Source organism: Telmatherina bonti (assembly GCF_933228915.1).
Source record: "Telmatherina bonti genome assembly, chromosome: 17".
Lineage (NCBI taxonomy): Eukaryota > Metazoa > Chordata > Actinopteri > Atheriniformes > Telmatherinidae > Telmatherina > Telmatherina bonti.
Window position 1 is genome coordinate 12,106,544 of NC_136615.1, and position 27,117 is coordinate 12,133,660.

At 37.9% G+C, this 27,117-nt stretch overlaps 2 protein-coding genes across 2 annotated transcripts; one reads left to right on the forward strand and one right to left on the reverse strand.

Annotated features, from left to right (window-relative positions):
* Window positions 1–93: 93 nt before the first annotated feature.
* On the forward strand, window positions 94–10,124 carry c9 (complement component 9; the record flags this gene model as incomplete). The annotated part of the gene is made up of 18 exons (XM_079257012.1): window positions 94–171; window positions 337–423; window positions 640–790; window positions 890–1,034; window positions 1,467–1,605; window positions 1,715–1,936; window positions 2,079–2,319; window positions 2,934–3,109; window positions 4,056–4,290; window positions 4,378–4,521; window positions 6,919–7,060; window positions 7,331–7,469; window positions 7,570–7,779; window positions 7,927–8,167; window positions 8,265–8,360; window positions 8,698–8,873; window positions 9,590–9,824; window positions 9,964–10,124. The coding sequence occupies 18 exons, from the start codon at window positions 94–96 to the stop codon at window positions 10,122–10,124; spliced, it is 3,018 nt and encodes a 1,005-aa protein (XP_079113138.1).
* A 5,473-nt stretch (window positions 10,125–15,597) lies between these two features.
* On the reverse strand, window positions 15,598–17,233 carry gas1b (growth arrest-specific 1b). Its single transcript, XM_079256200.1, has one exon. The coding sequence runs from the start codon at window positions 17,002–17,004 to the stop codon at window positions 16,216–16,218; it is 789 nt and encodes a 262-aa protein (XP_079112326.1). The 5' UTR covers window positions 17,005–17,233; the 3' UTR covers window positions 15,598–16,215.
* Between the last annotated feature and the right edge of the window lie 9,884 nt (window positions 17,234–27,117).

Genomic DNA, 27,117 nt, shown 5'->3' on the forward strand with positions numbered 1-27,117 from the left:
CTTTTGCAATCAGCTAATCATTAACAGAAAAAGCATCTTAATACAATAAATAAGCCAGACATGCAGGATAAACTGCCTTTTCAAAGAATCATCATGAGGACTGAGTTTATACTGCAGCTGGGCTTTTACACCCTGTGTCTAACTCTGGCACTGATTGAACAAGGAAAGTATGTATATTTCTGTTTTTCTAAATTGTTTAAACCTCAATAAAATATATTATTATTATTAATATGATGATTACTATTCTTCTTTTTATTATTATTATTATTATTATATGTAGATTCTGTATTACAAAACACAGCTTATTCCTTAAAATGTCAATATTTCAGAGCACAGAAAATACTACCTGATCCACCAGCTATACACTGTGTATGGAGCTCCTGGTCAGAGTGGAGTTCCTGTGATCCTTGCACAGGGTCCAGAGTAAGTTGTGAAATTTGCTTGCTCCTTGTAGAGTTCCCTTGCATTGTTGAATGTTTATAACAGTGATAAATAAACAGCTTCACGGAAAATAAGGTTTAACTGGGAATGGTGATCAAAGCTTTCTAACCTTTATGCTGTTTTCTCTAGAAGTCATTGTAAAAAAAATAACTCATATCAGTGAAAATTGAAATGAGTTGCATCCTTTATGATTCTCAGAGGCGTTCTCGAGGCATAGAAGTGTTTGGTCAGTTTGATGGCGATGCTTGTCAAGGATCAATTGGAGAGAGGAAGAAGTGCGTACCTACTGAAAGCTGTGTAAAGCCAACCTTCGCTCCTTGCTCAGACACAGAGTTCCAGTGTCTCTCAGGTACTGCACCTTTGTTTAAATCACCTACACTGATCCTTTTTATAGTGTGCATGAGTGTGTAATTTAGGTCGTGTTTGTTTAATTTGCATTTCCCTTTAGGAACATGCATTAAAAAGAGATTGCAGTGCAATGACGACTTGGACTGCGAAGACCAATCCGATGAAGATTATTGTGATACTGTGCATAATCCCTGTGGTGCAACAAGACCTGAAAACAACGAGCAAGGCAGGACAGCAGGATATGGGTAAGAGTTAATAAATAACTGACTCATTTAGATTTGGCCAAACTTTGGCCATTTTACAGACCTCCTCTGAATGGTCTGTACTAAAACTTCTCTGATTTTGTTTTGCTTTACTTTCTTACAGTTTGCATTTAGAAAGATAATGTTCACATTTTGAGATATGATTTTAGCGGTTTAGAGCAACAGCTGCCTTGTCATAAAGGTGTATTCACACTTTGTACTATGTCCCATCTTTATTTATTCTTCACCAGTAGCACATAAACTGACGTTTACACATCTTAACACGTCTTCACAACGACTCTAAAAGTATTCAAGTATATCTTGTGCTTGCAAAGATGTATTATTTTCATTATGGGTATGCAGTTTTCAAGCAGATTCAAAAAGATAGACACAGGATTCAAGGGTTTAACTTGGTCATCTACGTCCATACCACAGAGTCAACATCTTGGGTGCAGATCCTCGAATGAACCCTTTCAACAATGATTATTTCAACGGGCGATGTGACAAAATAAGGAATCCAACCACTGGGGGGTTCGACAGGCTTCCCTGGAATGTTGGTGTTCTCAATTATGAGGTTAGACACTATAATACATCATTTATAAAATATAGACGTAAAGAAAACTATGTAAGCAGAGATTGTAAAAGAATTCTTTCCAGTAACCTCACCTTCCCTGTTATTGCAGACTCTGGTGGAAGAAACCGTCTCCAGAGAAATCTATGAGGACACACACAGCATCCTGAAGGAACTGATAACAGACACAACTTTCAGCATTGATGGTGGATTTTCTGTTAAATACAGCCCAAGTGAGCAGTCCATGTCCAATTTTTCTGGAGGGGTTGATGCGAACCTTGGATACTCAAGAAAAGACATAATTAAGAATATAACAGAATATACCACTATTAAGGTATTTGTTAAACATACTGATCAATAATTTTACAAATGGATTGCAGGGATATAAACAAAATCAGAAATTGTAGACATTAAAAATGTTTCTTTTTAAAAATCAATCTTTTTGCTCATCAACATTTCTCTGTTTATTGTCTCAGAACAAGAGCTTCATGCGAGTAAAGGGCAGAGTACAGCTGAGCACCTACAGGTTGCGCTCCCGTGATCTCAATATCGCTGAGGATTTCGTGGGGCATGTCAAATCTTTGCCTTTGGTGTATGAGAAGGGTATTTATTTTGCCTTCTTGGAGGACTATGGAACTCATTACACCAAAAATGGGAAGTCTGGCGGAGAATACGAGCTGATTTATGTTTTAAACCAGGACACCATCAAAGAGAAAAGTATGTGTAACCCTGCAAAGAAACTGTTTTTGATCGTCAATTAATTTATTTTACTTGTGTGTCATATATAAATATATATATAGATATGATTCTTATATATGATATATATGATTCTTACAGAGATTACAGGTAGAGAAATTCAAAATTGTGTCAAAGCCGGGATCTCAGGAGACTTCACTGTAGCACCATCCACAAGTGGAAGTGGTCACATTAAGCCTGATTGGTGTAAATCCACACCAAACACAGAGACAGGTCAGCCCCGCCACTCCCCCTCTTTTTTTTTGGTTATCTTTCTGTTTTTGTTATCAAGAAGACCAACTGCAAAAGGCTTCCAGATTTCTTTTAGTCATTACAGACACAATTGTTATATTTTCTTTGTAAGTTAAAAGAAAAAAGGTTTTTAATTATTTTTTTATAATTATTATTTACAACATTGCAGAAGCAGCCTGTGGGATACCGAGGACCAAATTAGCTGATAGCCACTCATTACCAAAATAGTACCAACAAACTGTTGAAACAGCTGATACTTGATGTAAATAGTGCATAAATATGTAATGAGAGACTGAATTTGTCGTAGTAATTTAGTAGGATTTCATCCCCTTTTTGCTCCATAGAAACCAAGGAAGGAAAAGCAATGGTGGATAAGGTGATGACAGCAGTCAGAGGAGGAACTCTAGCAGCTGCTGCTGCAATGAGGGCAAAGCTGAATAAGGAGGGGGTAATGGATATAAATGTATATAAGGAATGGGCCAGGTCCGTTGGCGACAACCCTGCACTAATCAGCAGTGAGGTAAGGATGATCAACTGGAAATGCCTTAAAGAAGTAAGGCTACGATGAAATAGTTTCTAGCAGTACAACTTTAATGGCAAAGTCAGTCTGTCTGCAGAGTTAGTGGGCAGTAGAGGAATGTTTTCCTTATAAAAAAAAAAAAAAAAAATCTGATTTGGTGCATTATTATCCAGGGACAACTTGTGTTCAGGACAATCCAGAAAAAGTGCAGTTCAATAGATGAATGAACATTTCTATATATTTCCATTTAAAGCAAACCCTTTCAGGCAATTTTGTCATTAATAAACTGCCTTCAAATTTTTGAAAAAAATTCACTATTTTTTCTGGCACCTCTGAGGTCAGGAGAAATAGATGAATATTTCAGAATCCACTTTTCCTTGTGTTAATGACTGAAGCTAGCTAAGAAGACTTATTAGCGTGTGTAAACATGTTGATGTGGAGATTTTAAATTTGAACTTACTGAGCTGGAACCACATTTTTGATTAGACTAATCATGCTATTGGATTTAGTGCAAAGGTTTCACTGTGCTGTAGCATCAATGGAACATTTAGCTTTCTTGTATTACTGCTGTGCTAAATTAATGCAATACACAATGAAAAGTGGCCGCACTTTCATCAGATTTTCTTTCCATTTATTCAAACTGAAATGCTTTCCAAACTTTAATTCTAGATTTGAAGCTGAACTTTGAATATTTGAGCTTGTATTAATGGTTGGATTATTGATTATGAGGTATTTTACACGTGTAGTACACCGGACCAAAGATATTTTAACTGATCGTGGCATCTGTGCATCAGTTCTATTGAAGTTTTATGTTTACTCAGCATTGCATTTTCTCCTCAAACAGAACAGATCAGTTTAGTACAAACTAATACAGCCCCCAAACAGCTTGGTTGGGACTGAATTTATCACATCCTTCTTCAGTTTCCTTTCCTTTCTTTTCCTTCAGCCAGAGCCGATCTACAATTTAATTCCAGTGGAAATTCCAGATGCAAACACCAGGATATCAAACATCAAGATGGCCATACAAGATTACATAGCAGAATACAGTGTGTGCAAGTGCAAACCTTGTCACAATGGAGGCAGTATTGCTCTGCTGAATGGAAAGTGTGTATGTTTGTGCCAGCCTCTGTTTGAAGGCTTGGCTTGCCAGAACTTTAAGAGTGATAAAGCTGCACAACAAGGTAAAATCATCAAAACCCACAGCATCTCAATACATTTATTTATTTATTCATTCATTCATTCATATTAAATTGAGTAAAATTTTCCAGGTCAGCAAAGACCTACTGTTAGCCAAGAAGGGAACTGGGCCTGCTGGTCGGCCTGGTCTAACTGTAGCGGAGGGAAACGCAGCAGGACACGTGGCTGCAACACACAAGGGCTTGTTGGAGCGTCATGCAGAGGAGACACTACAAGTGAAGAACACTGCTAAGCCAACAGATGACCATCATGCTAATATGTTGTTGTCTTTTAGCTCTTGAATAACTCATCGAATAAAATAAACAAACAGCCGTGGTTACAGTATTTTATAATATATATATATATATATATATATATATATATATATATATCTATATATATATATATATATACAGTATCTATCTATATATCTATATCTATATATATATACACAGTATCTATCTATCTATCTATATATATATACACACACACACACACACACACACACACACACACACACACACACACACACACACACACACACACTGTATATATGTGTGTGTGTGTGTGAAAATAAAATTATTGCATTTTTGTGTAATAGCCTCCAGTTCAACTCTGGACACTTGTCATGAATTGTGGAGCTGTGGACCCAAAAGCAGAGATTGGACCAAGGATGTTGAACCAAGACATTTTAGGCCCAAACATTACTGAAAGGAAGACACAATTTAGAAACCAGAGGAGACTGGAAACAAGCTAACACACACAATGAATCAGCAGTGGGAACAGAAACTAGAGGTATAAATAGAGAGAAACAGAACAAGACACGGGTGTGTTGAATAAACTAATTAAATCCAGGTGAACTTAATGAACAGGAAAGCAAACCAGGAAATAAGACATGAGGGAACTAAAGGAAAATTACAAAATAAAACAGGAAAGAACAAAAGACACTAAAAAAGTCCAAACCATGACAACACTTACCTGAGAAATTGGTGGGGGTCCTTTATGGGTTAGCTATTTCCAGCATTAAATATATTTGAATATTTTTTATCACTAAGACAATAATACTTTTTACCATGGTTTTTGTACACAGTTTCTTCCTCTGCAGGCACTAAAGATAAACAAAAAACCTGCTGGATGATCAGGTTTGGTACATCAGGATGTCCTGAAGAATATCTAAGTAACCATGATGTCAACAGGTTGCTGACAAACCTCTTTCATTCAATTGCCTTTGAGTAAAATAAGTTATTATTGATTTTTTTTATGTCTTTAATATGAGCCAAATACTAATTAAAATACCTGCTGTTTCATTATCTCCATTCAAAAGAATTAAAAAGAAAAAAAATCCTCATTTTATGTATGTTTACGACTATGATTTTTTTATTCAGGACATGGTCAGGCCCTGCGACGGACTGGCCATCTGTCCAGGGTGTACCCCCCCCCCCCCCCCCCCCCCCCCCCCCTTGCCTACTAATTGCTGGGATACACTCCTGATTCCCTGTGACCGTTAACTGGACTAAGCCGTGTAGAAAATGGATGGACGGAGGTAATGGTCAGCTTCATATAAGAGATAAGCACAGATTTGATCATTTAATTTTCATGGGGACAACAGTGTTCAGCAGACAACAGGTGGAAACAATCCCCAATAAACAACAAATATCAGAGCTGAACTGTGTTTTTCGGGAGTTTTTGGTCACACTGCAACATGGCACAAGGATGATTTGATTCAAACCAGTTGTGTAAACCCTGGTTTCCAAAGGCTAAATCAATATTGCTACATTTGAACCAAACATTGCAACCAGATAATCATTAACAAAAAACAGTTTAATCAAATAAAAAAGAGCGGACATTGCAGTTCCAGTGCCTTTTCAGAAGATCATCATGAGGCTTGAAGTCGTGATGCAACTAGGCTTCTGCAGCCTGTGTCTAACTCTGACACTTCTTGCAGGAGGAAGGTGTGTTTATTTGATCATTTAAACTGTAATTAATAGATTTTCCACTGAATGCTGATTCTAGGACATAAAGCACACTTTATTCTGATGTGAATATTTCAGAACACAGGTACTTCCTGAACCACCAGCTGTTAATTGTGCATGGAGTCACTGGTCAGACTGGAGTTCCTGTGATCCTTGCAGAAAAACCCAAGTAGGTTTATTGAGTCTGCGGTCTAGAAAAAGTGATATATGAATCTTGTTTCCTCTCCGTAGAGACTCCAGATTTGGTGTAACATCAGCTATATGTAATCTATTTGAATAAATGTATGGTTTGACTGTAAATTTGGATCAGAGTGTTCAAACTTTTGTGATGTCTGCCACTGATGCAAAGTTTTGTGAGTGATAACCCTCCTTCTCCATAGGACCACAGTTGCTTGAATAACACTTGACATAGAGCTGTATCATTTGTGATCCTCAGAGACGTTCTCGAAGCATAGAAGTGTTCGGCCAGTTTGATGGTAATGAATGTCAAGGATCACTTGGTGAAGTGCAGATTTGCATTCCTACTGATACGTGCTTTCAAACTCCCACTACTTGTAGAGAAACAGAGTTCAAGTGTGACTCAGGTGTTACAGCTTCTCAAGTCATCTACATTTACCTTTGTTTAAGTTGGCAGTTCATTTAACATTCATCTCTGTACAGGGAGTTGCATCAGTATGAATCTAAAGTGCAATGACGATTTGGACTGTGAAGATCAATCCGACGAAGCATACTGTGAAATTGTGAATAGCGTCTGTGACAGAATTCTTGACAAGGTTGAAGAAAGCAAAGATGCAGGACATGGGTAAGCATTTCCTTGTTCATGTTAATTATATATAAATATAATGTATGACAAATTACACTTTTAATTCATAATAAGCCGTAACACTTGTAAGAAGATCATATAACGTCAGTTACAGAGATAAGACTACATGTTGCTGTGTTTTCTTTTTTCATTTTTTGCTAAATAAATAGCATGTCCACTTATATTTCATATAGCTCTGTTCATGCATGGTTAGCAAAGTTTGACCATTAGATAATTCTGTATATCAAAGTGATGATTACTGTGCTCCAGTATCAACATTTTGGGTGGGGATTCTCGAATGAACCCCTTCAACAATTATTATTTCAATGGGAGATGTACTAAAGTGGAGAATGCAAACACTGGGGAGGAAGAAAGGCTTCCTTGGAATATTGAACTTTTCAAATATGAGGTTAGTCAATATGGTGCATCATTTGTGAAAACAAAGCAGACCACATGAGGAGGGATTGCAAGAATTTTGTCCACTCCCTAAACATTTTCAATCATCGCAGACTCGGGAGGAGGAAACTTTCTCTGGAGCCATCTATGAGGATGCCAACACTCTTTTAAAGGAATTGTTAGAAGAAATCATTGTAAACAGTGACGCTGGGTTTTCTTTTTTACTATCTTCTCGTCAATACTCTTATGGAGGAACTGGTGCAGGTTTTCAACATATTCGGAAACAAACCATTGATGATGTGGCAAGATACACCACCATTGGGGTAAGTATCCCCTTGTGTAAGTACTAGTCAACGCAACAAATGAGTACATTTCTGAGAGATAAACAAAATTAGAAAATTGAAACAGGTAAAAAAAAATATGTAGAATTTTTGTATTAATTAATCTTTTCTCTGTTTTTTTATTCCCAGAACAAGAGCTTTATGCGAGTAAAGGCCAGAGCACAGACTAGCACTTTCAGGATGCGCGCCCATGGCCTCTTTGTCAGCGATGATTTCCTGGAATCTGTCAAATCTTTACCGCTGACGTATGAGAAGGCTATTTATTTTACCTTGTTGGAAGAATATGGAACTCATTACAGCAAGAGTGGAATATTTGGTGGTCAGTATAATCTGATCTATGTTCTAAATGACGACGTCATCAAAGAGAAAGGTATGTGTATCCCGGAAAAATAATTGATTTGATCTTCAGTCTTCTGATATTTGTTTTTTCTTGACAAGTACCTCTCTATGCTTCATGACTCTTTCAGAGCTGACACCAAGGGACATTGAAAACTGTGTCAAAACCGGCATCACAATTTCACACATGAGACCTAACTGGTGTGTTACCACACCAACTAACACAGGTCAGCATTCTTCTTTGTTTATTTTCTCACCAAGAACACTGACACAAATCTAGCCTCTGCGTTCTTTATGTGTATTACTGTGTGAGAGATTATGAACGATTAAATGTGTGTCTTTGGTTAGGTTATATACTTGGGCATCTGAGGACTCATTTGTAACATGATGTTTAAAGGATTTTCATTGGATATCTTTAATTATTGGTATTATTTAAAGGACTTTGTGCTGCTTTCTGGTATGAAATGCACTATACAAATAAAAATCATGTTTTTTTTTAAATTTAAATTATGCAAATATCAGTCAGTTTAAATTAGTAGAACTTTACCTCTTTTTGCCACATAGGTGCTATAAATGGAAAATCAGTGGTGGACAAGGTGATCGTAGAGGTCCTAGGAGGAAATCAACAAGCTACTGATACCATGAAGGCAAAGCTGATGACGGAGGGGGTGATGGATTTAGCAACATATAAGCAATGGAAACGGTCCTTTGGTGACCTCCCTACACAAATCAGCAGTGAGGTAAAGAGGATATTATTGCAGAATGCTACAATTAAATTGTTGATTGCAAGACAACTTTCATGGAATAGTTCTACTCCCTTACAAGACAATCCAAAATGCATGATGCAATATAATTCTGTGACAACATAGTTGTCACAGAATTATATTGCTCATCCAGAAAAAAATTATTTGGTGCAGTTAGATGTGTAAATACATGTGCTTGTTCATTTTCTAAGTAAAAGCAAGACATTTCTGCCAAGTAGTTAGCTTGTTACTGTTTATTTTTCATCCACAGACAGAGCTAGTAAGGTACTGCACATCATCAACAAAAATACAGGCATGCAGATTTCAAATTTGACTCCATCAAATTGGAGCCAACTCCAAACCAATGTAGCGCTCAAACAGTGAATTAATTTGTTACAAAATTCTTTAACATGTAAACAATGAGGAGAAACTATTCAGGGAAGATGTGGTGGACTTAAGAATAATTTCCTGTTACTGCTTCATTCATTCATTCATTCATAATCCTAACCGCTTCATCCAGTGAAGGGTCGCGGGGATGGAGCCTATCCCAGCAGTCTTTGGGCAAAAGGCAGGGTACACCGTGGACAGCTCGCCAGTCCATCGCAGGGCCACACAGAGACAAGCAGCCCTCTTACTGCTTCTTAGTACTTATTTTTCTTTGGTACTATGTTGACCTTAGCAAAATAATGCACATTTTCTTTTGCCTCTGATAGCCAGAGCCGATCTACAATGTAATTCCAGCGGCTATTCCAGATGCAAACACCAGGATATCAAACATCAAGATGGCCATTCAAGATTATATGGCAGAATACAGTGTGTGCAAGTGCAAACCTTGTCACAATGGAGGCAGTATTGCTCTGCTGAATGGAAAGTGTGTATGTTTGTGCCAGCCTCTGTTTGAAGGCTTGGCTTGCCAGAACTTCAATAGTGATAAAGCTGCACAACAAGGTAAAATCAATCAAAATGAACAAATATGAATACCACTTTAATTCCTGACATTTCTTTTTCACGTTCTTATCATTACTCTTTTAAAGTGCTAGATAAATATAATCGGCTTGGCTTGTATTAATTTGAGAAACATTTTCAGGTCGACAAAAACCTACTGTTGTAGAAGAGGGTAACTGGGCCTGCTGGTCGGCCTGGTCTAACTGTAGCGGAGGGAAACGCAGCAGGACACGTGGCTGCAACACACAAGGGCTTGTTGGAGCTTCATGCAGAGGAGACACTACAAGTGAAGAACACTGCTAAGCAAACAGATGCTTAGCATCATACTAATATGATGTTGCACCATTTTTGCTCTCTGATATTCACAAACTTCTCAAAATAAAAAAAAAAATCAGCTGTGGTTACAATATTTTCTATTTCAGTTTGAGTCTCTTAAAACATCTTCATTCACAACTCTGCCTCTTGCTGCCTACAGCTCTGGATGTCTTTTAGCTGTAGTTAACTTGAATAGCGTTGGCTTGGTTTTGTATTAGTGAGCTAATAACTCATCTTAAAATGCATGGACACATTCCAGCTGGTTGTGCTGTTTAAATGAGAACCAGATGAGTAAATGCTGTCAGGACAGAGAGAAAAATAACACTGAAGTTGACCAGAGGCTGCCAATTGGCAGAAAAATTTAAATTTCGGTGCTGAAGATAAACACACACAAAAAAAATACTAAATATGTATGCACAGTTTTCCATTGTTGTTGCTGATAGTTCCAAAAATGAGGGAAAAAACCAAGCAAATCATGCTCCTTTAATCCAAAAAGGAAGAGGAGCTTGTACGTTTTGAGCTGAATCTAAAATAGCAACACTGAATAATTTCTTATCCATATTGGTTGTTCATCAGTGCTTCTAAAAATGACAAACACCGTTTGCTTCCATACTTTGTGAAACATGCAATTTCTACATATAGTACTAGCTTGCATATGTGAATTTACATTGAAAATAATATTTTTAACAACTCTATCTTTGTACAAGATGTAAAAAAGGGAAACATTGTGATTGAAAAAAGTTTCATCTTGGTCACTGGTTCAGTTTCAGGGTCATGTTACGATACACAATGCCTCTAACTTTTACTTCTGTTCGGAAACTTAAACAGAAAGAAGGCATAAGTAAATTCTTTGACACTTCTGCAAAAAGAACAACCAGTACTATGTGTTTTCTTACCAACAGAAGTGAAATCATTACTCTGGGGTCATCAATTTAATGTTTGTAGAGTTGGATTCACAAAGAGCAGAAAGGATGATGTCTTATTTGCTCTGTTTAAAGGGTTTTTGAACTTTGATTTTTATGTTTATTCTTGCTTTAAAATTCTGTCATTTACAGGAAGCATTGCAGGCATGAGAGGTACTCGTGTCACCAAAGGCTTCGCTAAGTAAACAGCGAGAGAGGGAGATAGCAGAGTGAACCGCTGCTGCTTGCACAATGTTTAGGAATGTGCACAGACCTGCAAAAATAACTGTTACAACGTGTGCTGAGCTCTTTACTTTATATAAATCCTGCTTGTCATAATTCAAAAAAGGAAAACAAAGAAAAAAAAATAAACATGTATATTTAATAAAGACCTAAAACAGTGTAAACCAATAATGAAACATCTGGAATCTTTTGCATAAATTCTTGGATGTATATGTAGCACCAGTCATATGCACTAATCATTTATAACTTTTCCTTACAGGAAGCCTCACCTCTTGTCATCACTTTAACACAGTGGAGTAAAGGTCCTAAAAGTTTTGTGTGCATGTGTGTAGTGAGCTGAGGGGGGCTGGGGGTGGATACATGCTTGAGAAATAACCACAGGGGGTGGTGGCCCCTGGCTTTTAGGATGTCAGCATGATGGAGTAAAAGTTTGGAAGCTTATTGAGCTCCAGGGATACCCTATTCAGTCCAGAGAGCAACCCAGCCTAAAGCCATTATCTCAGTTTAAAAAGTTTTGTTCTTTCCTCGAGCTTCACAGAACAGTTTGCACAAAATAATGAACCCATCTCCATCAATAGACTATCCAATTCTGCAACACTCCTATCCAGAAACAACAATTTATTTATTTGTTCAAGAGAAGAGTCATATTTGATAGCTCTCTAAAATAACAAAGAATGTAAACATTTTATTTTATCATTTTTTGTTGTTTACAAGTTTTTATTTTAACAGAGACAAATGTATAGAAAGTTACTTAACAAAATCATATAAAGAACACGCCATGCGTACAGGTTTCTAGGCAAACTCCTGCTCCTGGTTAGACTTTCAGAACAAAAACAGACAATTAAAACAATATTCAGTTAGAAATACTTATACTATTAAGGCACACAGTGAGATCACAGTCTACAGTAAAATATAAGATATCAAATGCAGGAAGCATCACAAGATAAAGATAGAAAAATCAAGAAAAAACAGAAATAAGCAAATGTTTGATGTTAAATAATTCTTAGAAAATTAACTCAATCATTCATCTCCTATACTACCTGATCCAACTGAGGGTTACAAGGATGGCGCCTATCCTGGCGACTGGCAGGCGAAAGGCAGGGTACACCCTGGACAAGATGCCAGTCCAGCACAGGAAATAACTCATCACAATTTATATTTAAAGTACTGAAAAGAAACACGAAAACCTTTTTTTTCTCCCTGCATAACAATCCTGTAAGTCCCATTTTGGTTTTTGGGAACACATGAAAAAACTCTGCTTGATTTCTTTACTTGCCAGAGAATTAGCGCAAAGTTTGCTTTCGAAATGTGAACCATTTGGTTGTCCTCATTCTCGCTTTCAGTGAACAATACATGGGGATAATTTCCTTTTAACAAAAGGCCCTGGACGTTTGTGAGAGTCTCCCCACCCCCAACTCCCTAATAAGTGCTTTAACACAGTTGGAGTTGCCCCTTCCCTGCTTGCCTGGGTCACTAAAGGCATTGAAGTTTAGAGGTGCTGCTACGGCAGATTACTCCACACAGCTGTCCCAGCACCGTGGAAATGAAGTTATGCCCCTTGTCAGCTCTGTTATGTGTTCCTTCTTTCACTCCTTGAGGACTTGTGCTTCAGCGAGGCAGCAGGACAGAAATGGGGGGGGGGGGGGGGGGGGGGGGTAACTAAAGTACAATCCCCCGTCCAGCACATCTTGCAGATGTTATCTGATTGGCTGATAGAATACTCGCTCTCTGCATCATCATTCAGCAAAGCTTGAAATCCCCCTGACATTCAGCCCCGTGAAGCCCCTTCCCCCATCAAACTTCAGTCATAAATCACCCCTCCTCCACCTTTCCACTTCTCTGAGCCTGCCCTCCTATGAGTCCAGACCCTCGACCTCCAATTATTGTGGGTCATTGAGGTTTATTCACCTCCGTCTACTTTCGCTAAATTTGTTTATTTTTTAAATTACAACTGAACTGTTATCCCAACGTGTTAAAGAGCTTAAAGCAAACTCGTGCATGCGGATGTTGTAGAAGTAAAATTCAGACACTGAATGAAAAGTAATCCAGCTGAAAATATACAACCAGTTTTATTAAAACCTTAATAGGACTGTGTTCTACAGAAGCTTACTTATTTTTTTCATATTTTATCTTCTTGATTCTACACTAATAGCTTGTGCATGACATTAATAACCACACATGTTTTTTCTTTAGATATTTTCTGTGGATTGATGACAAGCTTTTGCTGGTGTGTTCAAATTATTTCAAGTTGCTAACATTTTAAAAATACTTCATCACATTGCAACCAAAGTTTTTTTTTCCTGAGCGTGCTGAGTGTCCTGCAGGTTACCAGCTAGGGGGCACTAAAGCAGAAAAAAAGGAAGAAAAAATCTTTAATCCCATTGTATGTACAATGCTGCTTCCAGGTTTTATGCCATAAAATTTCCATAGTGGGAAGGTTTCCATGACACTAGGCTTCAGCAGCTTCATGCAAACTTCTGAAGCTCTCAGCAGCCACACAGTTTAAGAACATAAATTCTTGGTGTGCTTTTCTTTTTGTGCTTTTCTTTTTTTTCCTCATTTAATTATTCTTTTGGGTGGTAGTTTGATTAAACAGTTGTCCAGTTGATAAAAATAGTACAGATTTTTCATTGAATCACTTGAAAGGATGTGATAAATCCAACAAGTAGATTTCAAAGCTTTGCTCACAGGTGGGAAACATTTCTGATATCAATTACTATTACAAAATACTCTGCTAATTGTATGAAGGTGCAGTTATGGTTGTAGTTATGAGGCCCTCCTGAACTTTGAGCAAGCTGTGATTTATAAAAAAAAAGGTGAACGCTGCTGCAGGTTGACCTGTTTACCTTCAAATATGTCCAGGTTTTGTTCACCATACTTTGTTTTTGAGGAACATGAGAATAATGCTGTGTTTAACAAGAGCATATCAACCTAATCTACCTGTTTAAAAAATGAATAAACTTTTTTTTTTTTTTTTTTTAAGTTTTTGTACATTTTTGGACTCTAAAAAAATGACAATATTTTAACCGTTTTCTATCAAAGAATATTTTTTTAAAAATGATCATTTACTGCAAAGACCAAAAATAATTCAATCTTCCAGGACTGAAGCTAAAATGCTGATTTTGTTAATAATAGATTTTACAAATGGCACCTATGAAGAAAACAAATTGCATTTGTTCCTTGTGTGTAAAAAAAAGCCTGTTTTCCTTTCCTTAGTGCAACCTAGCGGATGAATGATTTGAGGAGGAGGCAGAGGGAGGTTGGCCAAGCAGCAACTTGAGTTATGATGAGGCTGTTTTAATGAGGTTCTGGTCCCTGCAGCAAAAGCCCAAGTTGACTATTCTCTTTTTCAGCATGGGAAAACAAACACTACATTCCTATAGTCCTCTGGTGCCAAAAGTTAATAGAAAACATTTCAAGGCATTGCATTGTCTGGGGGCCCCAGTATGACTCTTATCCCTTCATTATCCTCAACAGTAATAAAAACGCATTACAATTATTAATGGTAGGAGTGGAAGGCTGTTCTCTTAAAGTGACAGTGGTAGGATTTTTCTTACAACAAAGACCCAGATATGTTAGATACAGAATTCATTATACGTTTGAAGACTGTTATGAATAAATACAGAAAATGTTTTTCCTTTGTTTTTCATTATGATCATATTGTTAGCTATTAAGAAGCTGATCTTTACACATTGAGTTGTTAGCATTCTAACTGTTACCCAAAATAAATGATGAACTCTGCGGCGTATCAGCTGGAGTTTGACCAAGCAACAAAGCTGAACTCTCTCACATTACTCCGCTGTCTTCCTCTGGGACAGCTGTCTCTTCTTGCTCCCCCACTCCATGAGAAGGGTGACAGAGGAACAGAGAAAATGAAGTGCCCCCACATTGTGCCGCTGCACTATTGTGTGTTTTGCATCTGCATAACAGAGGTGCCACTCGACTTCTCCTCCAATAAATGGGCTGCATGATCTGTTTTTTGTTTTTTTTTCCTGGAAAATCAGCATGGCTCCCCTCAATTGAAGCCATTATCACAAGTAAAGTAGGGATAGTGGGTTTTTGTCGTTGTTGTTGTTTTGAGGTGGTAAATTTAGACAACTGCCTGAATAATAACATGACTTATGTGTGTATCAGCAGATATATCCCACACTATTAATACCATCATTAAAAATGGGACATATAGACATTTGGTGGTTTAGATGTGTATTTTAGTCCATGTACGTTACTTGTATTCCACCGCTGAAGGCGTCAAGATTTTTAAATAAGCAAAAGTTTACATTTTATTTTAAAAATCTGATTTATTTAATATGCACATACATTCAGAAATCTGTGTTCACAACAGGTGTTTCACATCTCCACTCACATAAACACATTTTTTTCTTTCTTATCTGTCTACAGAAGACACACTGATGAACAAATGGGCACAATTGGCTCCATTTGTCCTACAAATACCCAAAAAGGAGGCGTTAACTTTTCTCTAGTCTGTTTCTGTGAATACTTCATACCTTGAGCAAACATACTTGCATACAAAGATAAGTGTATCACTTTAAGAGCTTCTTTTTGCAGATGCAAGATCTGCCTTGGGGTTATGATAGCTAAGTGTCTCACATCAACTTTGGTTTCATGGAGGGGTGTAAAGTCAAACAACTGCATGCTTTCACAGCATGAAATAGGACTTCAGGCACTTTATTTCCTTCCTTTCTGGACATTATGCATGCAAGAGCAGGGCTCACCTTTTCACATAGTGCAAGTTGCTTTCCACTAATAAAGTCATGTAAAAAATATGTCCACAATATAATTTTACACAATAATTTACACTTATGTATAAACAGCCCTCCTATCAGCTTGATTCATCTGAGAATCAACAGGACTGAATCCTCATTGTTAATATGGTTTTACATGACTAACTCCGTACTGACAAATAGGAACTGCAATTACAATATATAGAAAAGTTTGCTAAAAACCAAAATGGGGGTCAGCATGTTAAGAAGAGTCTGACAAAGTGGGGAGCCTGAATTTTCCACATTTGGGCCTATTTCATCCTCTTGGTCGATGTAATCATCTTCTGTATCCTCCTCAGCGTCCGAAAAGCCGCTTCCTGCGAACCTGTCAGCAGAATCAGAGCACAAAGTTTGCATACTTAACTTGATGTATTCGCATATGGTCCTTTCAGAGCCGTCGCACACGCATGTGTCCAGCTGTTGCGCCTTTGGGATGGAGCGCATGTTGGTTATCGTTCTGCGGCAACTATCCGTGCACCTCTGGCCTCCGAAAAGTTTCCGGCAGTGAAACAAATAATCCTTAATGGCAGAGCTGCAAGCTGGGTCCATCTCGCACTGCATTCTAGCCTCGGTGCAGCCCATGGTGCTGGTCCGAGGCAGGCACGGGTCGATGGCTTGTTTGGTGCTTCTGCAGACCGGGTCCCGGGCGCAGTCGCAGTCCTCCAGAGACGGGCCGTTCCGGGTAAGATTGAGTTGGATCAGAGAGGATATGCAGTGGCTGGGACACTTCCTACTTTCTCCGTTGATGACAGATGAGCAGGCATACATATACTGGTCGTAAGCGTATTTACACTCCGGCTCTCCATGACACTTGAGGATGGCTTTCCAACAAATCAGCCGATGACTGTGGTTCGGTGTTCCGCCACAGATGCCGATGATTAGAATCAGCACCATGCATATTAAAACCACTGCCTGCTCCACGAATATGGCACGACTTGCCATTTCATCCAAGAAAGAATTTTAAAATGAGTTCATAAGAGGAACTCCATGGTGCAGCTTCAACAGAGTCGCTCCTTCATGGTTTCACATCACACTTGGTTAACCTGAAGTCGGTTAAGCGCGACGATAAAGTCCGCAAATGCGCATCAAGGATGGCCATAGTAAAGTTTTGTTTTTGTTTTTTTTTTAAAAATCCTTGTTTTTCTAAAAAACAGTGTGCTGTGTTACAGCCTTCCCGCATCCACTCCAAATGCGGGTCGTGTTGCGACGGGCTGATGAGATTCTGCAACAACCGCGTCTGATTGGTCCACCGAACTGTTGGGATTCAGCCGTCACATGCGGGCAGTGACGCACACCGCACACACTTTCTTCTACACACACTCCCAAGTACAGTTGAAGAAGATCAGACGATAAAGTTTGCTTGTTTTTGTCTTTTTTTTTTTTTTTTTTAAATTATTATGACTGTTTTAATATACGTAATAATATACTTTTTTCCTGCCTGAAGAAACACATATAAAGCTACATTCATGTCCTACACTTTCTGCCTTGGCACAAACATTGACTGTGCATTATAAACCAAATGCATAAACCATAATCGCTAACATAATATTCACACACATCATTAAAGATGTGGCATCTTTAGGGTGTAGAAGCTGTGATTTCCTAATAAGCAGCTGGGGAAGTACCAGAGGCCTTCTAACAAGACAAAGGAGAAAATAATTTTTTCCTGCGCTGTCCATTCTGTGCAAGTGGCAGCAAGTGTGCAATCCAGTACTTTGGCATTTGGAAAGGGTATTTCCTGTTTCCTTTTGATAACATTTAACGAGAGAAAAGTGTTAAGAAGAATGACAATTGCTGGCTTACACCTTGTAAACAAACATCAGACTTGACAGCACTGTAAATGAAGATTGATTGGATCATTCGAGGCCTTCAGGGCAAAAGAACAAAAAAAAAAAAAAAAAAAAAGAAAAGAAAAGAAAAAAAAACAGGGAACAAAACCAGTGAGTAATTTGGATAACTGTGTTCCCCTGACCCTGTCACATCACCAAACTATTACCACAAAGATCTGGCAGCTCTCAGGGGGCCCTTGGACCCCAAATTCCAATTAGAGAGATTAGAGGGGAGTCAAAACAAGTGCAGTGGAGTTTCTTAGTCAAACAGCCCCATACACGCCCCTCTATTTCACCCAGCTGGCATTCCAGTCTAACAGTCTAACTTCAGACTCAATTTAAAGCAACATCAAAGTGGAGGTTAGAAAAGGCCTTAATGGTGAAACTGCTCAAGAGTCTCTTAACTACAAAACAACCTGACATCAGCCCAGATCACTGAGACCAGAGTCGGCACTAACAGAAATGTTGCTGTGCTGCTGCTGAAACACTTCAATCCGTTCAGGTTTTAGTGTGGAAAAAAAACTCTGATTCTCCAGAGCACAAAGCCTTCACAAAAACATTTTTTCAGCAAATGAGAACACACTTAAGAACACACCCTGGCTACAGTGGGATTTCACTTTTAAGAAGGAGTTCATAATGCATAGCAGAACCAAAATCCCATCAGTGCTGGATGGCAGCCAGATAAGAACAACAGCCAGATTGAGTGGAGCCAGCAGCCCTGATGGAGCAGACAACTGCTCTCCCTGTAACTGCACCTCTCAGGCTATTACTTTATCGCTTACATTCCTTACTTTTGCGTCAAACAACTCAACTTATTCTTATTTAAAATTCCAACCAGTGCCCTTTTCTATCTATTTCAAACAAACAGGCAACCTCCAGATACATGTGGTTGTTCATGGCGACTTGCATATAATAGTGTTTCCAGAATTGGAATGCGGTTCCCCAGAGTAGATTTGTAAATACTCATGCAGAGACAGACATGCTCTTCAGTTTGTCTCCACTGCTGTCAGAAGTCATTACACACAAGCTGCGCTGCCAGAACAATTCACTGAACTTTGTATTCAAAAGCTTCCAAGTCCAGAGAGAGGCAGAAAAGGGGAGAGGAGGGAAAGAAGGCAATGTTATAGAGCTGCCAAGAGATTTTCTGCCTGCATTTTTCCATTTTTCTTTGACTTCTCAGATGTCAGCTGCATTCTTTCAACATGAAAGAAAAATATTATATTGCTTTCATGAAAACAAAAACTAAATAAGTTAATCTTTTTGGTTACAGTTATCACATGAAGTATTTGTATCACGTTAAAACAAAGAAGTAGGTGCACTGATTGGATGAAAAGGATTTGATTGTAGCAGTACAAAGGCAAAGCTAGCACAGCAGGAAATTATTATTGCACTATTACTCTACTGCAAAACGTTTATATTCCCCTGAAGGTTAACTTTTCTGATTGTTCTTTTTTTTAATATTTTGGTTTTAGTGACATAGCTCATCTTATGATCGCTTAGTAAATAATTTTGTATGCTTTTTCTGCTCATTAATCCTGACTGTAATGTTTCCTGACTTTTCCTCAATATCACTTATGGATTTAATAAGATGTCACCTTTCCCCAAAATCCACCAAAGATGGATTTAATGACATAAATACAGAGCTAAAAGTTTAATTACAGTATTACCATAAATTTGAGCCTGTTAAACTTTCATACACCAAGCTTGTAATGTAACTAGATTTTCACTGAGCTTCTGCTTCACTATTCATATAATCAATGAAATTGGATACATAAAATGCAAATGTGTGTAAATAGTTTATATGAATTGCAAATATCCACTTATTAAAAATGTTTGTTTCTGTTTATATTCTTATACAAGGTGTGTGTGATTTTTTTTTTTATTCCTAAGAAAACCACCAAATAGTAAAAAAATCATTTGTAAAACTTTTTTTTAAAAATAATTAAATCATTCTATATTGCTAACAAATGTGTAAAAAGGACACACATTATGCTGCGATAGCTTGCACAGATGGGGAGAAGAAGGTGAGTGAAACTTTATTTGGGGCCATGTACTAAGAAAAGAAATTATTGTGTTCCTCTCTCTAACACACACTGTCATATTCACTGCTGTGGTAACATCAAAGTGAAATGAACAAAACATATTTACACTGATAATCTGGATCACCAAGTGAAAACATTTTCAACAAGTTTAAAAAAAAGTCCATAGAAAGTAAGTTTATTGTTTTCAGGCACAATATGTGGTGCTTGACGTGGTGGTTCTGCTACTGTTTAGTGATGGCAGTGTGTGATCCTGAATGACTTGCGTAGTTAAATCCACGTCGGTACCAGTCAGTCTGCTGATACCAGGGTTGGGGTGTGTCCAATTATGAACTATGTCATTCCTCTTTACAAAAAATTACAAAAATGTCTTCCTTTAAAGGATGTATTTCTCTACATTGTCATGTTGAGGCTTACTATAAGATCAACTATCAGCCTTGCCCACCTCCCGTCATTCTTCCTCCAATAGCATTTTTCCTCTGCTCAAGGTCTCTGCAGACACCCCTCTGAGCCAATCTGTAGCCTAAACCTGGAATCAGACAGGGTTCTGCTAAGTTTTCATAAAATACGGTATGTGTTATCTGTCTGAAACTGTTCTCAGATTAAAGTTTAGCATTAATATGAATCATTGTTTTAATATTAAGACAAATGCATATGAACATGATCAGAATGTGAATTACCTTCACAGCCATTAAAACGCTCACTGAAAACTAAATATAACATTAATTCCCCACATTATGTGACAACTTACTGAGTGCTAACTGGCACTGCGACGTAGCTTCAGGTTAACACCAGGTTAATAGTCTTTCATAATGTTAGTCGTTGTACAGTAGTTTTAAGTAGAGAATAGATGCATAGAATAGATGCAGTGACACTGGTACTCCTACAAAGTCTGAGGTGACATCTGGGGTGTCCAGTCAGATTTCAGATGTGGCCACCCTGGCCACCCCACAAGCTCCATCCCTGTACTTGCGTTTGCTCAGTTAAGGCTCATTTATGCCTGCTTTGTATATACAAGTGGAAATATCCATTTAAAAACATTGCTGTCCTCATACTTTCATTCACTCCTTATGTTGGTATGCTTGTTGGGCAATACATCCACAAGAGGGCAGTGTATAGTTCAGTTAATCTTCAAGTTCCAGTGTCATCGTGGTGACAAAAGACGGGGTCATAAATATGTACATTCTCAGAAAGAGGCTTAAAAGGAGGCAGAGCAGTAGATGTTGGTGGTCTGTGAGGACATCAAATAAATATGGCTCCTTTTTCTTCTTCTAACTTTCGTAGGTAGCACATCAACATTTTTCTGCTCAACACTGCCACTTTGGTTTCTGGTGGAAGTATTCCATTTGCTCCATTGGGGTATGTATTTGTATTTGTATTTATTTTGATCTCCATTAGCTATTGCAATACAACTATTCTTCCTGGAGTCAATACAGCATTCCTCTCATAATACAATGATTACAGCAGTTTTCTATTCAACGTTAACAGTGATAGCACATAACTAGCACATAACTAGCACATCCCACCACCCATATATCAAGTAAAACAAGCCGGACATGGATGAAAAGCTCCATATCTGTCTTTAGCATAGAGCGTGAATGACTTTTAAGACTGACCATGCTTTAATGGCGTTTTAATGCTTTCAGAAATCATGCCAGTGTTGTTCAGATAGGTTTTAATTGTCTCAGTATGTTCTGCCAGCTTGTTCTCCCTAAATCTGTTGTTGGCTTAGAGGTGCATGTCAGGTGCAACAGCTCTTGGCATCACATCTCCATGCATGTGGGTTTATTTTTTAAACCATTTTTGGCAGTGATCAACATGAGCTACTTTATTGTTGGGTGGGGATGTAAGCAAGAAAAGTTTATATCAGGACTTTGGAGGGGTGAAATAGGAATAAAAGACAAGACTTTCACTCATGGGTTTTGGGTTTGAGTCAAGTTACTTACAGCTTTGTTCGTTTTTCCTCACTGTTCGGTGGGATCGGGGCCTTGAAAGCTCTTGGTTGCATTAAAAAAAATCTTATGGACATGGAAAATGTTAACTACACATTTGAAAAGACAGTTTTCACCTCTGTACCAAGCTTTTCCTTCATTTTTCTTTGTTACTATGGTGATAAGACAGATATTTGGCTACAATCTAACAGAACCTGTTTCTGACATTGTTCGACTTTCATAGCAATTAATTGAATTTAGTGACCCTGAGCAATCCTGACAACGCACTCATATGTGCTGAGTTTAGAGTAAGAACAGATGGTTCAGAAATGCAGGAAAGTATTTTCATTTGCAGAACTTTTTCTCTCTTTTTTTTTGCATCACGTCTTTATCACAGCAGAGATGTTTGAGGAAGATACCACATGTTCTGAGACTAAGCGCATCTCTCTGGGGAAGCTGTGTACCGCAACAGGAAAAGGATCTGACTTTTTACACACAGAGTAGTGCAGAACTAAGTTCAAATATGTGTCATTCTGGCAGAAAAGTGGTCTCAGAAAGTTATAATTGCCAAAGTCAAACATTAAAAACAGGGTGTGATGTGAGAATAAACAGAACCATTGTTTTGCTGTACTGGTTTCCTTTAAAAAAAAACACATTAACACCACTCTAAACAATTTTGGAAAAAATCTATGGCTGTTAAAACGATTGAAACTCCAGACAGAAAAGTAGACACATGGCTTTACCATCATGAAGGAGCAGTAGTGCCTGTGTGATATGGAACAATGCACACATGCTTGGGTTACTTGGGCCTGCAGAACATATAGACAGCTTGTGATAGAATAAAAGATCCATTTAATTTAATTTCAAAATGTGGCTTATAGTGAAGTCACATGAATTCAGAGGTAATTCCACTGATGGTATCTGTTACTAAACACATATTGCTATGATAGAAGGAAGAGGAACCTTATGGCAAATAGCCGTTTTAGTTATTGTTTAAAATGGGACTTCTCTTTTTCAGAAAGATAGCTTTCTAAGAGGAACTACCCACTATGGGACAAATATGCCACCACAACATTAACACAAAGAAAAACTATTGTTCAGAAGGGCCTTGAAAGAAAAATAGAAAGGAAGCAAAATTAGCCAACTACCTTTAAACCAAGACGTGAACAGACAAAAGGGGATTAAACATTGCTTTAAGGTTTCTTCAAAGACTTATTTATTCTACTTAAATGAGCTATATGATCTTGTTAAACATGTTTTAATCAAGCTTTATATTCTTTATGCAGTGGCCCAATAGATCTCCATATGACAGTGAAATGAGTGCTTGTGCAGACCACAGTGTTTACTCTTGGGTTGTGGTGGTTGCTGTCAAAGAAAATGGATTTGCTCCAACAAAAAGTCTTGTCAACATTTTAGCAGTGTAGCATTCACACCAAACTGTTTGGGATTGCTTGTGAATGTTGGTTTACTGTAAGCCTTTCAACCAGGGAGGTGGTTTTGTGAGCCACCTTTGGCTCTGTCAACAGAAAGTAAAGAAAAAAAGAAGACTTCTGCAACTTGGAAGATTCATTCATTCATTCATTTTCCGAACTGCTTATTCCAATTCAGGGTCGCAGGGAAGCTGGAGCCTATCCCAGCCGGCTTTGGGCGACAGGCAGGGTACACCCTGGACAGCTCGCCAGTCCATCGCAGGGCCACACAGAGAGACGAACAACCACACTCACGCTCACACTCACTCCTAGGGGCAAAGGGCCCTATCATGCATGTCTTTGGATGGTGGGAGGAAGCCGGAGTACCCGGAGAGAACCCACGCATACACGGGGAGAACATGCAAACTCCACACAGAAAGGCCACTGACCAGGCCACTGACCAAACCAGCCAAGGATCGAACCAGCGACCTTCTTGCTGTGAGGCCACAGTGCGCCACTGCGCCACCGTGCAGCCAAATTGGAAGATTATATCTGATAAATTGTCTATACAATTGTAATAAAATAGAAGCCCAAATGTTTTCTAATTTTTTTAAGGTTTGTCTAATTTTCAAGGTATTCTAAACACCAAATAATGTAGTGCATTGTGTACATTTCCACAAAAAAAAAACAGAGGGTTCAAACTGTTAAATCTTTGTTTTGCAGTCAGATCTGTAAGATCACCCTAACACAGTTGGTGTATACAGTTACAGCAATCAAAATATCACGGCGCATTACAGGGCAATTGATCGGGTTAATCAAGGGAAAGTGTGTAAATGAAACCTATACCAGTTCTTTCAAGTAAAATAAAAGTAGTGTTTATCTCCACAAAGTTGCCGAATATGTCCAAAAAAGTTCTTCAAACAAGATGATCATCGTAAAACCCCAACTAATCATGTTTGCATGATGATACCCTTTCATACATACAATTAATAAAAAACAATGCAACATATTTTAAATACAGTATTTCACCTCTACAGACATATGCAATGATATTTTTATTATTATTATTATTATTATTATTATTATTATTATTATTATTATTATTATTATTATTATTATTATTATTATTATTTGTTATGATTTATTTTAATGTATTCTATAAAATATTTATAAAATGATAGTCATGATTATGTTATGTAAATCTTCAATAAGATATGGATGTATCATTTTCTTTTTTTATTTATTGGAAAGGCAAATTTGTGTAATTAAATTATGTTCAATTATATCATATATATATTTATTCTCTAGGGAGTGTTTTATTGGATGACTCACTCACATCCACTCAAGTGGTTTATTTACTAAAATACTATCTTCGTTCATGAATATGCAAGAAAAAAACTTGTAAACAGGTGTCCACTATATGGCCACTATATGCATGAAAGAGCTATGTGCTTGTTTCTAGTCTTTTTACAAAGCTAGGTTGTGGACTAGTTGAACACTTCTGTTGTTATTCATCTTCTCGTGAGTCATGAGGCAAACATCCTCACTACTTTTATTCAGTCTTAGTATCTGACCATGTAGGGACGTGATTACACTCAAGAGACTCTTTTGATCAACTTTATCATTGTTTACAGAGGCCTGTTGATTGACGTTCCTTTTACATCAATGGAAAATAATTCTGGCTCAAGCTTATGAAGGATCTTGTGGTTACATCGCAGATGAGTCTGTCTTTAATGACAGTAACCACATGCATGCATTTAATCCAAACATACCACCCCGTTCTAGCCACAGCACCAGTGGTGGTCTGGTCCAGTCGTCCTCAGCCATGACACTATTAAATAAATTAAGCTGATCTGAGTGAATGTATTTTCTTCCAAATACAAACAACAGAAAAGACTTTGTTTGAAGCTTTAAATCATCTCACAGGGAACAAGAAAGAAGACAAACCCATTACGCAAATCCAATAACCACGGGGAAGACAGTTTTAATTACAATAGAATATATTTCGATCCTGATTCATTCAATGTCAGAAAGTCAGCTTCACCTGAAACATCAGTGTTAAAATGGCTGTTGCCTATTTTACCATTTTATTTTACTTTGATTTCAATTTTCACAGGTTTCGGTAAATGCTGTAGATAAGTCTTCTCCAAAGCGCCAAACATTTTAACTGGCTTAATGAGAATTAAAGCGTATATACAACGCCAAAAATAAACAATTGTAACAGTTTTGGAAGTAACTGACTATACTGCATGTCAAATAAAATGTAATACAGTATTCTCCTTAGATTATACCTAAAGCTCCTCATGAGAAATATTCCAAGAAATAAATGTCAAGTACAAATTTGGAACCTTTCTGGTGTAAAGTTAAAGAAATATTTGGATTAACAGAAAGTGCCATTCAGGGTGGTCTGGGATAAACAGTGCATGTTTAATTTAAACATAGCCTCCCAAGATCTATGAGCTGTCATCATTCAGATACAAGACAGACAGCTACTGAAACAAAGGATGTAAACCTATTACGCATCAGAACTTCCACTAAAGTTGCTCTTAATGACATCAGTGTTAGCTGGATTTAAAAAGCTTATCATGTATGTTCATTCTTATGAGCAGGAATGACTGGTACTCATGGTACATAGCAGAAGAAGTGTGTCTGAAGTCTGTGTTAGTTGACTGCTATAGTTTGTAGCCAATGAAATGTGTTCTATAATGTTGACAATATCTGCAACATTATTTCTCATAGCAAAATCAGGAGCTCCAGAACAGTCTTAGCTCTCTTTTATCAGTTTGCTCTGTTTCTCTTGTTGTTACATTTGCTTTAAGGATGCATTCACATCAGGAAAGTCCGCTAGACTGGGTCAGATTGGGGACTCGGCTCAGTTGTAGGGGGGTGTATCCATTCAGACCGAGATTGCATTCATGCTGTACTTTGGTCAAATGTGCCAAACCTTTATGATAACATATCCACATTCCCACCAAAGGTGGCGCTGCACTAGTATTTAGCAAATGAGAGGACCCAAAAAGACAAAGACAAAAACTCTGCTGTTAGCTAAACATGGAACACGAAACTATCGCTGTTTTGGGTTTTTTATTTTGTCTCATGCAAGTATGCTGCCGAATTACACTGCAACAATGTATGAACGATGAACAATGCAGAGGACTCTTAAGGAGATCTCTATTTATCCGCAATGCAATGCAATGCAATGCAATGTCAAATGCAGGAAGTAACTTTTTTTGTAGTCCGCTTCATGTATTTGGTCCACTTGAAATGCACCGAGACCTGTGTTTGTAGGCCGACTGAGTCCGCTTCTTTGGTCCGAATCAGAATTCGTTTGGTGCATTCACAGCTCCCCAAACAAAGTGGGCTTTCTGAGCAAAACAACTCAGATTCGGACCAAAAAGGATGTGAACGAGCCCTGAGTAACTTTGTAGCCTCTTACCCAAAGTCACTCAGAGGTAAAGACCAATACTCAATCATCAGTGTGGTTAGAAACCCTCATCTTTGCTTCATGGTTAAATGAACTTACTCAAATGAAGTAGCAGAGGACTCTTGTGGTAAGTTTTGTGAGATATATCTGAAGAAATAAAGACTTGTTATTGGTTATGTTACTGTCATCTTGGAGTGTGCAGAATGAAGTTTTGTATCATCTCAGTAAAAAAGTAAAAACTGGACATTGGCAATAAAAAGTTATTTTTCTGATAACTGTCACATTCTTACTGATACATGAAAGATCATTTGTTTCTTTTACCCCTGTGATGGACTGACAACCCGTCCAGGCTGTACCCTGCCTCTTGCCCAATGATTGCTGAGATAAGCTCCTGGTTCCCACAACCCTGAATTAGACTAAGCG